The sequence below is a fragment of the Neltuma alba genome, unplaced genomic scaffold (assembly GCF_004799145.2).
Source record: "Neltuma alba isolate B1F8T4 unplaced genomic scaffold, ASM479914v2 tig00010148_pilon, whole genome shotgun sequence".
Lineage (NCBI taxonomy): Eukaryota > Viridiplantae > Streptophyta > Magnoliopsida > Fabales > Fabaceae > Neltuma > Neltuma alba.
Window position 1 is genome coordinate 412,281 of NW_021635095.1, and position 13,024 is coordinate 425,304.

The following is a 13,024-nucleotide window of genomic DNA, read 5'->3' on the forward strand; positions in this document are numbered from 1 at the left end:
AAATGTTGTGATCTTGCGTCTATGCAAGAACAAAGATAGAAGATTATTGGCAACCAGTCGAAAACAAGATTCACGTGACGAACCAAACACCATCTTGTGACGAATATAATCCCCGCATAAGATCCAGAGAACCTCGTCATCCTGATTCAACCTCTTCATCTCTGAACTCGTTCCCAAGCTCATAATGTCTTTAATAGCAGAAGCCCCAGGATACCTTGAGGTCTACTCCGATGGCTCAGTCAAACGCTTTGCCCCTGACATCGCGCCGCCTTCTGCACAGTCCTCCGACTCTTGCAAATCCAAGGACGTGATCATCCACCCCTCAAAACCCGTCACCGCAAGGCTCTTCGTCCCTCATTCTCCTTCCCCCTCCCACAAGCTACCCGTCTTGGTTACTTCCACGGCGGCGGTTTCTGCATCGGCTCCACCACCACCTGGCTCGGCTACCACCAATTCCTATCCGACTTTTCAGATGCCTCTCAGTCCATCGTTCTCTCCGTCGATTACCGTTTGGCTCCGGAGCATCGACTTCCTACGGCTTACGAAGATTGTTACAGCTCGCTCGAATGGCTTCACGATCAAGCCGGCTCTGAGCCCTGGCTTCGGCGAGCTGATCTTTCTCGGGTGTTTCTCTCCGGCGACAGCGCCGGAGGAAACATCGCGCACCACGTGGCCGTGAAGGCGATTCAGAACAATGCACGTGACTTGAAAATCAAAGGGATAATACCGATCCATCCTTATTTTGGAAGCGAGAAGAGGACAGGGAAAGAGAAGGCGGAGGAAGGAGGAGAGGAAGTGAGGTCGAATGACATGTTTTGGAGGCTAAGTATACCAGAAGGCTCAACAGAGACTACTATATGGCTGCAATTTTGAGAAAGCAGAGGTGAGTGAAATGACTGGTCTAAATTCCCTGCAATTCAAGTGCATGTGGCTGGGAAGGATTTCTTGAAGAAAGGGGAGAGATGTATGCAGAGTTCATGAAGAAGAAAGGGATCCAAAGAGGTGGAGATAATGGAGGCTAAAGAAGAGAACCACGTCTTTCATGTGTTCTATCCTCAGTCCGAAGCAGCTCGCTTGCTTCAAGCCCAAATGATCCACTTCTTCAACACACATTAGTTTCAATCTCAAGTTTCAAATATATGTCCTTAACTATATCGTCACCAAGTTGTTCCCATACTGTCATGTCTTGTTAATGTCAGGGCAGTCCTATAGATCAAATCCTACTTGTGTGAGTGTCATGAGACCTGGTGACTCTTTTCAACATAGTTCCTTTTAAAAGTTTTGTGTGTGACATTATATTACAAAGCAAGTAGACGCACGAGCCAACGTTAGAATTTCCGCTGGTAAAAAAAGAAAAAGGAAAAAAAACGTTGGAATTTCTGCTATTATTAGATTTGCCTACATTTAGTCTTGATACTGTGTCAAATATGATTGTTTCTAATAAAAAGGATAGCCGTAGACAGGGAAAAAAAATACTGCACATGAAAAATTAAATTTACAATGTCATTGTGCTGTGGGATTTGGATTATGGAGAATTAATTTGTTGCGATGCCAGGCACGGCTTCTTTTCGATTTAACGTGGACTATTCAATTTAGCTTCCGTCTTGTATTTGAACCTCTTGTCATCTTTTATTTCTCCCCATCTTATTTTAATTGTTGGATTAAAAAAAAATAAAGGTTTAAATCCAACATTTTATAAACTTCTTACGTGGAAATAATGATGAGGAAAGGATCCAAATTTGTCTCTGGTTTACTGGAATATTTTGATCTTGGTGATTTATTTTAATTTATGATATCTATGCTTAAATTAAATGTTTGATTATTTTATTTTAATTATAAATTGTAAACCATAATCATGTTAACGGGTGAAGCAGCATCGGTTGGCGAACCGCGAACATGGTCTCTTGGCAACAACATTTGGGCCTTTATCGTCCCGAGTGAAGAGTGGATTTTTTTTTTTTAATAAAACCAATTGTCATCGTGCCTGTCTATAAAATTGCGTCCATTTCCACTTTCAGAACCCCATAATCCTTCGTCCGTGTCGCGGCCCGGTTGCTTACGCTCTTGAAGAGGTTCAGCATCAGCTATCCGAAGCTTCTTTTACCCCCGATTGTATTTCAGCTAACAAATTTCATTTGCAGACTCTTCAAACCCCAAACTAGTCTTCTCATCCAACTGTTCGCGCAGGTATTCTCATCTATTCTAAAACCCTAAATTTGTTTTTCCTCCTCCTCGAGTTGTAGTTCTAAACCCTAGTCTTAGTCCTGGTTCGTTTCTGAGAATTCAATTCTCCGGTCTGATTAACTAGGTCTATCGTCTTTGAATTTACAGAATATGGGAGAAACAAAGGATGAAGGATACGAGGAAGAGCTCCTTGACTACGAAGAGGAAGAAGACAAAGCCCCTGATTCCGTTGGAGCCAAGGCCAATGGTGAAGCTGTAAAGAAGTAAGTTTTCTGTTATTTATCCTAGCCTGTTGGGGTCGGGTGTCTGCTTTTCGAATTGTCTGGTACTCAGATTTGTTTGCATAGACCGATTAGATGGGAGAATTGATCGGTAGGGTTTGAGGGTTCATGGTGAATCTTACCCTAGAAATGGTGGGAAAGACACGAGATCTCGAGCGTTCTGCGATGAATGATGTGTTTGACCCCAGCGTCCTGTTAAGATATAAATCTACGTTCTCCAATATTATATTTAAACCTTACTAGGATGCCTTTTTTCCTCCCTATTTGTCATTGCTTGTGAAGTATAAATTTAAATAGTATAAATCTATAGGAACGGCTATATCGACAGATTTCTGTGGAGAGCAGTATCTTGAAAATAAATATGGCGGGATTTTACTGTTTATCTTCTTCAAGTTAGTAGTTCAATCAATATGCAAACAATATCTGTGTTGTCCGTTTTTCCTTTTACCTGCTTATTTATGTACCGTCTATTACTTTTCTGTTGTTAGGGGCTACGTTGGGATTCACAGTTCGGGATTCAGAGACTTTCTTCTGAAGCCAGAGCTTCTTCGTGCCATCGTAGACTCGGGATTTGAACATCCTTCTGAAGGCAAATAATAAAAATTCCCCAATTCTTGTTATTCTTGTTGTATCTATTTTTGTGATTTTTTTGGGACTCTGGGATTTAGTTGTGATTTGAATTGTTTGGAAGCATGATATTTCTTCTTTGTTTTTATCACTTGCATTGTTTTTATCATTTTTGATTCCGTTACCATGGTTCATATTTCTAGTTTAGATCTAAGGGGTTTTTGAAAAAGTTTGGATACATGTGATATTCATGATAATGTGATAATGTCACCTCTCTTATGCAATTGTTTAATTTTCATTTTGCAGGTAATTCTTCTATCATAATCTTGTATTGGAGACTTAATATGGTTTGGGTAAAAGCTATCAAATTAAGAGGTCTGAGAGGTTTTTTTTGTTTACAACTGGTTCCTTCGGCCCATTTTATGTTGTTCATCATCAGTGCAACATGAATGCATTCCTCAAGCAATCCTGGAATGGATGTGATTTGTCAAGCTAAATCCGGAATGGGAAAAAACTGCTGTCTTTGTTCTCTCAACCTTACAGCAGATTGATCCTGTTGCCGGCAAGTTGCTGCCCTTGTTCTATGTCATACCAGGGAATTAGCATACCAGGTATTTATGGGTTGTTTAATCTGAGGAAAAAAGAACTTGCTATACTTAATGCTATTGTAGTGTACCCCATATTTATGTGTACTTGCCAGTTAACTCTTTCAACAATCTGTCTCATGTAGATATGCCATGAGTTTGAGAGGTTCAGTACCTACCTGCCTGATCTCAAGGTTGCTGTCTTCTATGGTGGTGTCAACATTAAAGTTCACAAGGATCTGCTGAAAACGAGTGCCCTCATATTGTTGTTGGAACGCCTGGAAGAATACTAGCATTGGCCAGGGGAGAAGGATCTTTCCTTGAAGAATGTCAGGCATTTTATTTTGGATGAGTGTGATAAGATGCTGGAATCACTGGGTATGTTCGATTGCTCTGTCTCAAATCCTACTTTTATACATCATGTGAATTCAACATGGTTTTAATAATGTCCATTGTGCTTTCTGTAGACATGAGGAGAGATGTGCAAGAGATCTTCAAGATGACTCCTCATGATAAACAGGTTATGATGTTTTCTGCGACACTCAGCAAGGAAATTCGCCCAGTCTGCAAGAAATTTATGCAAGATGTAATGTTCCATGGCCAGTACTACTTACTTGAATAGAAGTCTTTTTGATATTGTCCGCATTCTCTAAGAGCCTCGTTAGACATTTAGGATATAGGATGCTGTGGTTCTGCCTATATTTGCTTTTAGTTGGGGGGTCTGTCTGCACAGTGCTTTATTCCGGCCAAATTTTAGGATGTCCAGCTGGGTGAAGTGTGTGATGTTGGCGGCAGCAAATGAGGCACGGAGATCATGAGAGAATGTGTTTAGTAGTTCAACTCTTCACTCTGTGTTTAGTAGTTTTTTTTTTTTGTCTGCATTTAAACATTTTTGGGGTCTCTTGAAGCCTGTGCCCGTCAAGTTCGGCCTTTCACAACTTGGGCTGTTCCTTTTTGCCTCTTCTTTGAGAGTTGGTTTGGGTGCTAGTGTATTCTGGGGTTCTTGCTAGTTGCTGACAATGTACTTAAGTGTGTCAAAGAGTCAGTGGCGCTTGCTTGGCATGAATTAAATAAAGGTTTCTGCAAGGAGACTAAACAGTTGGACCAACTGTGATACAAGGGATCTGCATCCATCATTCATTTCCTTCTGGATTCCATTAGCTTGAGGAAGGCCCCTAATATGATTTACTATGACATTTGTTCCTTACAGCCAATGGAAATTTATGTTGATGACGAGGCCAAGTTGACCCTTCATGGACTTGTGCAGGTGGGCTATTTAAATGAAGGATTCATTATTTCCCTTTTTTTAGAAATTCGTATGAGCTGTAGATGGCTTACATGGATGTTTTAAATGGCAGCACTACATCAAATTGAAAGAGGAAGAGAAGAACCGGAAGTTGAATGACCTTCTTGATGCACTAGACTTCAACCAGGTTGTTATCTTTGTGAAGAGTGTCAGTAGAGCAGCCGAGCTTGACAGACTACTTGTGGAGTGCAACTTCCCATCTATATGCATCCATTCTGGCATGTCACAGGAAGAAAGGTTTGTATCATGAGGATACCAGTGTTAGCTGATAAATTATATGTTGGCTCAGTTGATAAATCAATTATTGTTGTGTGTTGATTTTTTTTTAATAACTTGTAAATGATAGTTGTTTTTTTTCAATCCTATTGCATTCAGTTCAAAAGCTGAGAACTTAGACTGAAATTCCTGAACAGAATCACGTTAGGGCCTTAGATTGGGATGTACTAATCCATGAATACACGAGTAAAGAAGGATTCATTATTTCCCTTTTTTTAGAAATTTCGTATGAGCTGTAGATGGCTTACATGGATGTTTTAAATGGCAGCACTACATCAAATTTGAAAGAGGAAGAGAGAACCGGAAGTTGAATGACCTTCTTGATGCACTAGACTTCAACCAGGTTGTTATCTTTGTGAAGAGTGTCAGTAGAGCAGCCGAGCTTGACAGACTACTTGTGGAGTGCAACTTCCCATCTATATGCATCCATTCTGGCATGTCACAGGAAGAAAGGTTTGTATCATGAGGATACCAGTGTTAGCTGATAAATTATATGTTGGCTCAGTTGATAAATCAATTGTTCATTGTTGTGTTGATTTTTTTTTAATAACTTGTAAATGATAGTTGTTTTTTTTCAATCCTATTGCATTCAGTTCAAAAGCTGAGAAACTTAGACTGAAATTCCTGAACAGAATCACGTTAGGGCCTTAGATTGGGATGTACTAATCCATGAATACACGAGTAAAGGGTACTGTTCTGTTTGGGAGAGAGGCCTGACTTGTCGAATCATGAATGTGTGCTGTGTAACCGTGCAAGGGGTGGTGCCTTTTGGGACCTCCTTCAATCCACTATATTTTTTGCTTTCTCATGATAATCTTGTATCCATTAACTCATAAGGAGGTTCCATTGTGTACTTTTCTGTGGCTTGCTAATTATACGCTTTAGCGCAAGTGGTTCTGTACAGCATGTACTGGTAGCTTGTGAGACTAATCTATTTTATGGTTTTGTAGGTTAAAGCGTTATAAAGGTTTTAAGGAGGGACATAGCAGGATTCTTGTGGCAACAGACTTGGTTGGAAGGGGAATCGACATTGAACGTGTTAACATTGTAATAAACTATGACATGCCTGATTCTGCAGACACCTACTTGCACAGGGTATGATCGGAAAATCTTACATGTTTAAACTTAATATTAGGGCAATAATTTTTCAGAATTTAAATTTCTCTGCTCTTACTTTGCTTGGGTGGGGCTTTGGCCAGGTTGGCAGAGCTGGAAGGTTTGGCACCAAAGGTCTTGCAATTACATTTGTTTCATGTGCTGCTGATGTTGATGTTCTTAACAATGTAAGGGTCATTTTTGAATAACTGCATTAATGATGGGCTCATTGGCGGTTCTAAACTTTCCACGGTGCTATATTTCAGGTTCAGTCAAGGTTCGAAGTTGATATAAAGCAGCTTCCGGAGCAGATTGATACCTCTACATACAGTATGTTCTCTCTTATCTGGAACTTGATTAGCGTGTTGGTCCGTGGAGATTGTCCTGTATTATGTTTTTATGATGATTTGTATACCTGCGCATACTTATTTGCTGTCCCCGTCCTGTGGTGTGGTATGCATACCTAGAATGAGTATAACATTATATCAATATCGATATTCTATTACTACAACATCAACCTTAAGCCTTGTTCTATCAGGTGAGGTTGGCTATTGCATAAATTTGCAGCAAGCAGTTGACGCTTGAACTGCTGTTGCTTAATTGCTTTAATTCCCTGGTTCTCTCCCTGAAACTTAAGATCTGTGTGTATGGAAGGTGGCTTCAAATTCATTTTTTTCCTTTTATAATACTGAGTTCTCAGTTACTTTTAAAGTACAATGTAGAGCTGGTAAAACATGCTTATTTTCCCTTTTCTATAGGGTATTTTTCTTCTTTCCTCCTTACTAGCAGTTGCTATTTTTAGATGCTTAAGTTTCTTGCTTGGTTTCTTTGACATTTATGCAGTGCCATCATAATGGTATGGGGACGCAACATCACTTCCTTGGATGTCACGATCATGAGTGCTCTTGGAGCAGCAGATGATCCGCCTTGATATCTCGAGTCCTTTGTAGTTTGGTAGACAATCAAGGCCATTCTACTTTAGAGGCTTATCAACATGAGGACTTTGCAGTAATATATGGCTTATACATTTGTGGGGTTTCATTTGCTGTATTGTGTATTATTATGTTGTGTAGATTTGCTCGTATGAGTTACCCTTTTTCGGTTAACTTGTCGCGTTTGAAAAATTTTAGTTTGCGAATTGATATGGTGGCTTAATGAGATACCACATGCTTTTTTGGGTCTTGTACTTTGAAGCATTGTTTGGTTCTGGAATTCTTTTGGGAGTTCTGAGTACAAGCTTCTCTCTCAAGCCTGCCATTTTTGGACAAAGCTCTTTGCGGAAGCAGAATTTCAGGTTTGTTGCCATCTAATTTTTCTTTTGGTTTATTCTGATGAGGATCGTTACGCATTTTGTACTGTAGATTTTTGGTCAAATTGTTACATCATTGTAGTTTGATGTATAAATATGCTGACTCCTTGATACCTATGTCCTTGTCTCCTTAGATCCTATTGATTATTACCACATTATGGTTAGGTCTGTGGCATTTTTCATTAGTGTAAGGGCTCTAATGTGCTTTTAACTATTGGTAAGAAAAATTTAAAGATGAAAAATTGCCTATGGTTGCGTTTCTATGGATTTTAGGATGGATCCAATAAAATTGCCAAATTTGTTGAAACTGTTACGTGACAGCTAATTTGTCGCGCATTTGTCTTTGGGCCAAAGGCGGGTCGTTTTTAGGTTCTTAGGGAAGGTAGAATAGTTTAATATTCTCTATGTTGAGGAGCAAAAAGATAACTTGTTTTTGTAAAGCTAAAGCCGAAGGGTAATTGGGAGAGTTGTGCTCAATTTTGGTTGAGCGTCTTTTAACAATATGTTGCTGTGGTGATGGACTTGCTCTGGTTGGTGATGTTTGGTAACCAAGGTCGGCAAAGAATAAAAAAAAAGATGTTTGGTGATGAAGATTTTTATCGAAGTTGATCGCAGTTTCAAAAAGTATTTTCTTAATAAAAAAATTGTAAAAACTAATATTTAAAGGCGACGAAAATGTTGGGGGATAAAGTTTGTTTTATCAAAATAATTTAATATCTGACTCATTGATTTGTCTCAATAATTCATTGATGTTACCCGCGATTGGAGTAATGACAGGAACGTATGCGAAGCTCCACTCGGCCGAATGCATTTGTGAAGGAATATGCGCGGATGGTCCATTTAGATAGTCTGCCAATTAAATTCATCATTTTTACAGGCATGTAATTTAATAAAAAGGGGAAAAGAAATACGTATTGTAACCTCTAGTGTTTAGGAAGGGGAAAAACCAATGACAATCCAAATTTATGATCTGTATATGTGAAGAGGAAAAATAGATGTTGCGTTATCTAATCTAGGAAGAAAAGAACATTGTAACAATTTAGATCAAGTCGAGCCAGCGATTAAAAAGCCAAACTAAAATAAAGTAAGCAAATAAACCGAGAAGATCCAAATTCACCTATTTTCTTCCTTAAATATCCCGTGTTCAAGTAGCTGAGGCGACTCGAATATTACCATCATTGTTATGGATTTCTGCTTTAAATTCTTAAGAGAATAATATTTCAATTTTTTTATTAATAATACTCTTCTAGTCCTTAATATATGACCTAATCGTTAAGTTGGTTTTGGTTTTAAATATAAGATTCGTTTATCATATTTATCAATTTTCTCTAAATTACTCCTATAAATATTCTCTCAACCATAATCAAGACGATGAGGAAAAAGGGGAATTAAGAAAGATAATTATGGTATTTTAAGAAAAATGTGTCACATTTTTTATAATTAACTAACTTATCTAATTTTTTTAATTTAATTAAATTAGTTGAATTGGTCTTTTATAAAGGATAAGAGGAGTAATATTTTAACGACTTCATCCAAACGTAGCCTTGTTATTGAGACAAGTAGCCGCTGACAACAAACTTTCTACTTTTGACTGTGTTTCTGAATTCCGAAATTGATGAGTTGGGCATATTCGCTCGCAGAGATGAGGCTCATGCACGATAATAATTTCACAAATAAAAATTAGAGCTATAATTATCTTCTGATTTTTCTAAAGGCAGGCTGGCTAGCTAGCAAGCATTGCTTTCTTATTTTGCCGGGAATGTAATAAATCATATACCATATACACAGCATGTTTAAGTGGGATTTTGTGTTTATGAAGGAATTAAAACCATATCTAAAACAATAAATGAAAGAGTGATGAATTAAAACCAGAATTATTCATTGAACAATCTAAACTTACTGTTGTTTAGGTGAGTTGAACAATCTAAATTTCTTCTTTTGTGAAAGTCAACAGATAATTTAATAAAAAAAAGTCAAAAAGATTATTTTAACCAATACGGGCGATTCAAATTAATTAGGTTATTGCAATTTTACTTAAAATAATGATAAATTTTTTCTTAAAAATTTAAAAATTCATTCCAAGAGTCACAGGTAACATCTAATATTTTAATCACTGATATTATGCTGCATTAATTATAACCGTCAGTTATATTTGACTTATTAGTAGGTACCCAGCAAACTCACTGCTTTTGACCATGAAATTCTGCTGCTTTGAATTCTGAAATTAATGAGTTTGGCACATATATATACAGACAGAAAAGAAGTTCATGCACGTTATTTAAATTCGTTCACAAATCCCCAGTAACTCATCATGCTGATAATAAAGCTATTATTGGCTAATTATTCATAGTTGAAGTAAAGAGACTTGGCAAAAATATATATATTTTTTAAAGGAAAAATCTTAAAAAAGTGACTGTTGAATTTAAAAATGACAAATCAGTATTGGTTACTACATTTATAAAGAAAATGACTACACTTACAAAGCAAATAACAACATATTTTTGTAGTAATTCCTGATTTGTCATTTTAAAATTTAACAGTCACTTTTTTGGGATTTTTCTTTTTTAAAATGTAGGTTCTACGTGTAGGTAGATTCATTTCTACAAAAGCAGAGTCTATTATTTTGCTTCTCTCTGTATACTTCACCATGGTGAAATATTTCAGCTGATATCTATCATGAAAACAATTTTAAAAAAAACAAAAAACTACGAGTATATCACTTTTTTTAATTAAAAAAGCATTATTTAAATATACCATATGCATATCTACTTTGACCAAAAAAATCGTATCTGAGACAATACAAAGAAAAGGTGGTGAATTTAAATAAGAGAATCCGGAGTGTTGGATTTTATTAGATGCAAATGGATTGAAAGGAAGGCATTGAACAAGATCAGAAAAAACAAAAACAGTTTAAAAAAAAAAAAAAGAAGTTCAAAGTTCAAAGTACATGAAAATAAAGTTAATGCACAGGGAGACACATTTAAACCATGCCCAATAAAAATCAAAGGAGATAATGCATTAATGGCATTAACCACATTAATTAATTACCATAAAATAGAAAATATACAAAATCAGATCCCCCACATTAATACTATTTGCTATGCTCCTTTCAATTCAAGTTCATATAAAAAGGAATGTGTGTGTCCAAAGTCAAAACACACACACACACACACACACAACAGCACACACACATATCATGATGCCCATAACTGAAAGTCAGATTCATCTCTTCCACAAGATGGACCGCGAGGTCTTCTGTTGCCTGCTTCTGAAACTATCTCTCGAACCTTCTCAATGTCTTCTCATAATGTCCCTCTGGCTTTGGCTTGAAAACGCAGGATACCCTAACGTTGTCCCTCAGCTCGTAAGGCTCTCTAATCCTCTCCTCAACGCCATGGCCAAAGAAGCTCAAGCTTGCCTCCAGTGTCTCGAAGACGATAGCCCTCGCATTCCTAGAGGCGGTGGCCTTCCTCTCACATCCACACTCCTCGAAAAGGAAATAACTCTACAGCTTTTTCACCTCAAAAGGTTCACCGCCATCGCCGGAATCAAAAGCGTCCTCAACAACGTCTCCGTCAGAATCTTCTCTGATATATTACACAACGTTCTGAGTATTAATAATATCAGTGGCGGCAGGTCCGGCAACGGGTCGTTGCCGATTCCGGGTTTTCCACACCCGGTGTTCGGGAACGTGACGGTGCCGCCTTTGATGCCGGAGGTGCCGGCGGAGTTGTGGTGGTCTGATGACTTGGAGGACAACGTGTCGTGGAGCAGCAGGCCGTCGGACGACGTGAGGGACGAAGACAAGACGATGTTTCTGACGTTTTCGAGGGGGTTTCCGGTGTCGGAAGCGGAGGTTTTGCAGCTTTTCACGACAAACTTCGGGGAATCGAGCGTGCGGGTGATAAACATGGGAGAACCGGACGCTGCGAACGAGCAGCCGCTGTTCGCGACGATGGTGCTCGATAGTGTGGCCACCGTGGACGAAATTCTGATGGGCAAACGCATCGCCAAGTTCAAGATTAACGGCAAACATATCTGGGCTCGCAAGTACGAGAATCGTGACTGAAGAGGAACCCATAAAGCTACATTAAACAAAGCTAAAACAAAACCCACCAAAACTCCTTATATATATACACAAGCATATATAAAAACTAAAGGATAAACGTGTATGTCACTGCTTATTTCCTCGTCGGCGATATCGTGAAGCTCTATGAAACGTATAAATAAGTGCAGTGACTGTCAGAGAAAATGGGTTCAAGGGAGGTTTTAATCTGTTCAATGCATTGCGGTGTGTGTTGATTTTTACTCCCTTAAATCTGGTCTATGCCGGTCATTGTACTACTTTAATTTGTCATATAATGAAAAGGTTGTAATATACAGAGCCCTTTGTGTAGAGGTAGAGTATCTTCTGACTGTTCTCGCCACCATTCCACTTTCTGCACTAGGTGGCCTGAATTGTTACGCACTTGCTCGTTAATATTTAAGCGCTTTATGCAATTCGGTCTGTCCGCACAACTGCTATAATTAAATTCTTGGTACTTATTTCTAGCTACTCAACGTTATTAATTCGGTGTCCGCACAAGTGCTTTATATAAACTCACTGTATAATTCGCTGTACTCAGCATTAAAATACTCATTCAGGATTTCAGGCCCGAAAAGGATTTTGTCCCAAATGCTTCTTAATTCTTACACACACACAGACACACATATCATATTTACATCGCGGCAACAAAAAGCGACTGGATGCGTTTGCCGGGAGTCGAACCCGGGTCTATTGCTTGGAAGGCAATTATCCTAACCGTTGGACTACAAACGCCTTGATGAAAGGAGCCGCTATTTTAATGTAAATTGACCTTAGTAGACAAAAGGCGCTCGCCCTCAGTTCAGGCTTTTTGTTATTGTGGGACCCAAGAGTTGAGCGAGTTGTGGGGCTCAGCAACAGTCAGCATCCCAGATGCGGCAAATTTCATAAAATTATGCGTGATTAATTTCATGTTATAGATGTGTAGAGGAGATCAAACAATTTGACTATTTTTGGGAGTTAATTTCTCTAAAATATAGCCCAAAAAAAAAAAGTAATCATGTGTAAGAAAGAGGATAGAGGTCATTTTTTGGCCAACATATAGTTAAAAGACTCTTAGGTCAGCGTTTAGCTTTGTGATATGCTTATGTCATTATTAAAACATCCATATGTTTACATACTAAAACTGTATCTGAATTGATAATACTACTGTCGATAAGTTCATATTTTAAAATCTACACCCTTTAACTTAAGGAAAAAATCCTACAAGAAATTTCCTTTTCTCCCCCTATCTACAAGAAAAATCATTCAAAAAGCAGGGATCATTCTTGATGTGTAGTCCAAAGTCATATTTTAAGGATCCGTTTAGATCAGCGATTGAAAAAATAGCTTATGGAT

The 13,024-nt window shown here is 38.2% G+C and overlaps 1 protein-coding gene, 1 non-coding gene and 1 pseudogene across 2 annotated transcripts; 2 read left to right on the forward strand and 1 right to left on the reverse strand.

The window, feature by feature from the left end:
• The first annotated feature begins 2,030 nt into the window (after positions 1-2,030).
• Positions 2,031-7,787, forward strand: LOC114754498 (DEAD-box ATP-dependent RNA helicase 56-like; annotated as a pseudogene).
• Positions 7,788-10,909: 3,122 nt separating this feature from the next.
• LOC114754558 (uncharacterized) lies at positions 10,910-11,671 on the forward strand. Its single transcript, XM_028943342.1, has one exon. It carries the CDS (start codon positions 10,910-10,912, stop codon positions 11,669-11,671), a length of 762 nt encoding a protein of 253 aa, XP_028799175.1.
• Positions 11,672-12,349: 678 nt separating this feature from the next.
• On the reverse strand, positions 12,350-12,421 carry TRNAG-UCC (transfer RNA glycine (anticodon UCC)). The gene has a single exon. It is a non-coding gene; the product is annotated as a tRNA-Gly (tRNA).
• Between the last annotated feature and the right edge of the window lie 603 nt (positions 12,422-13,024).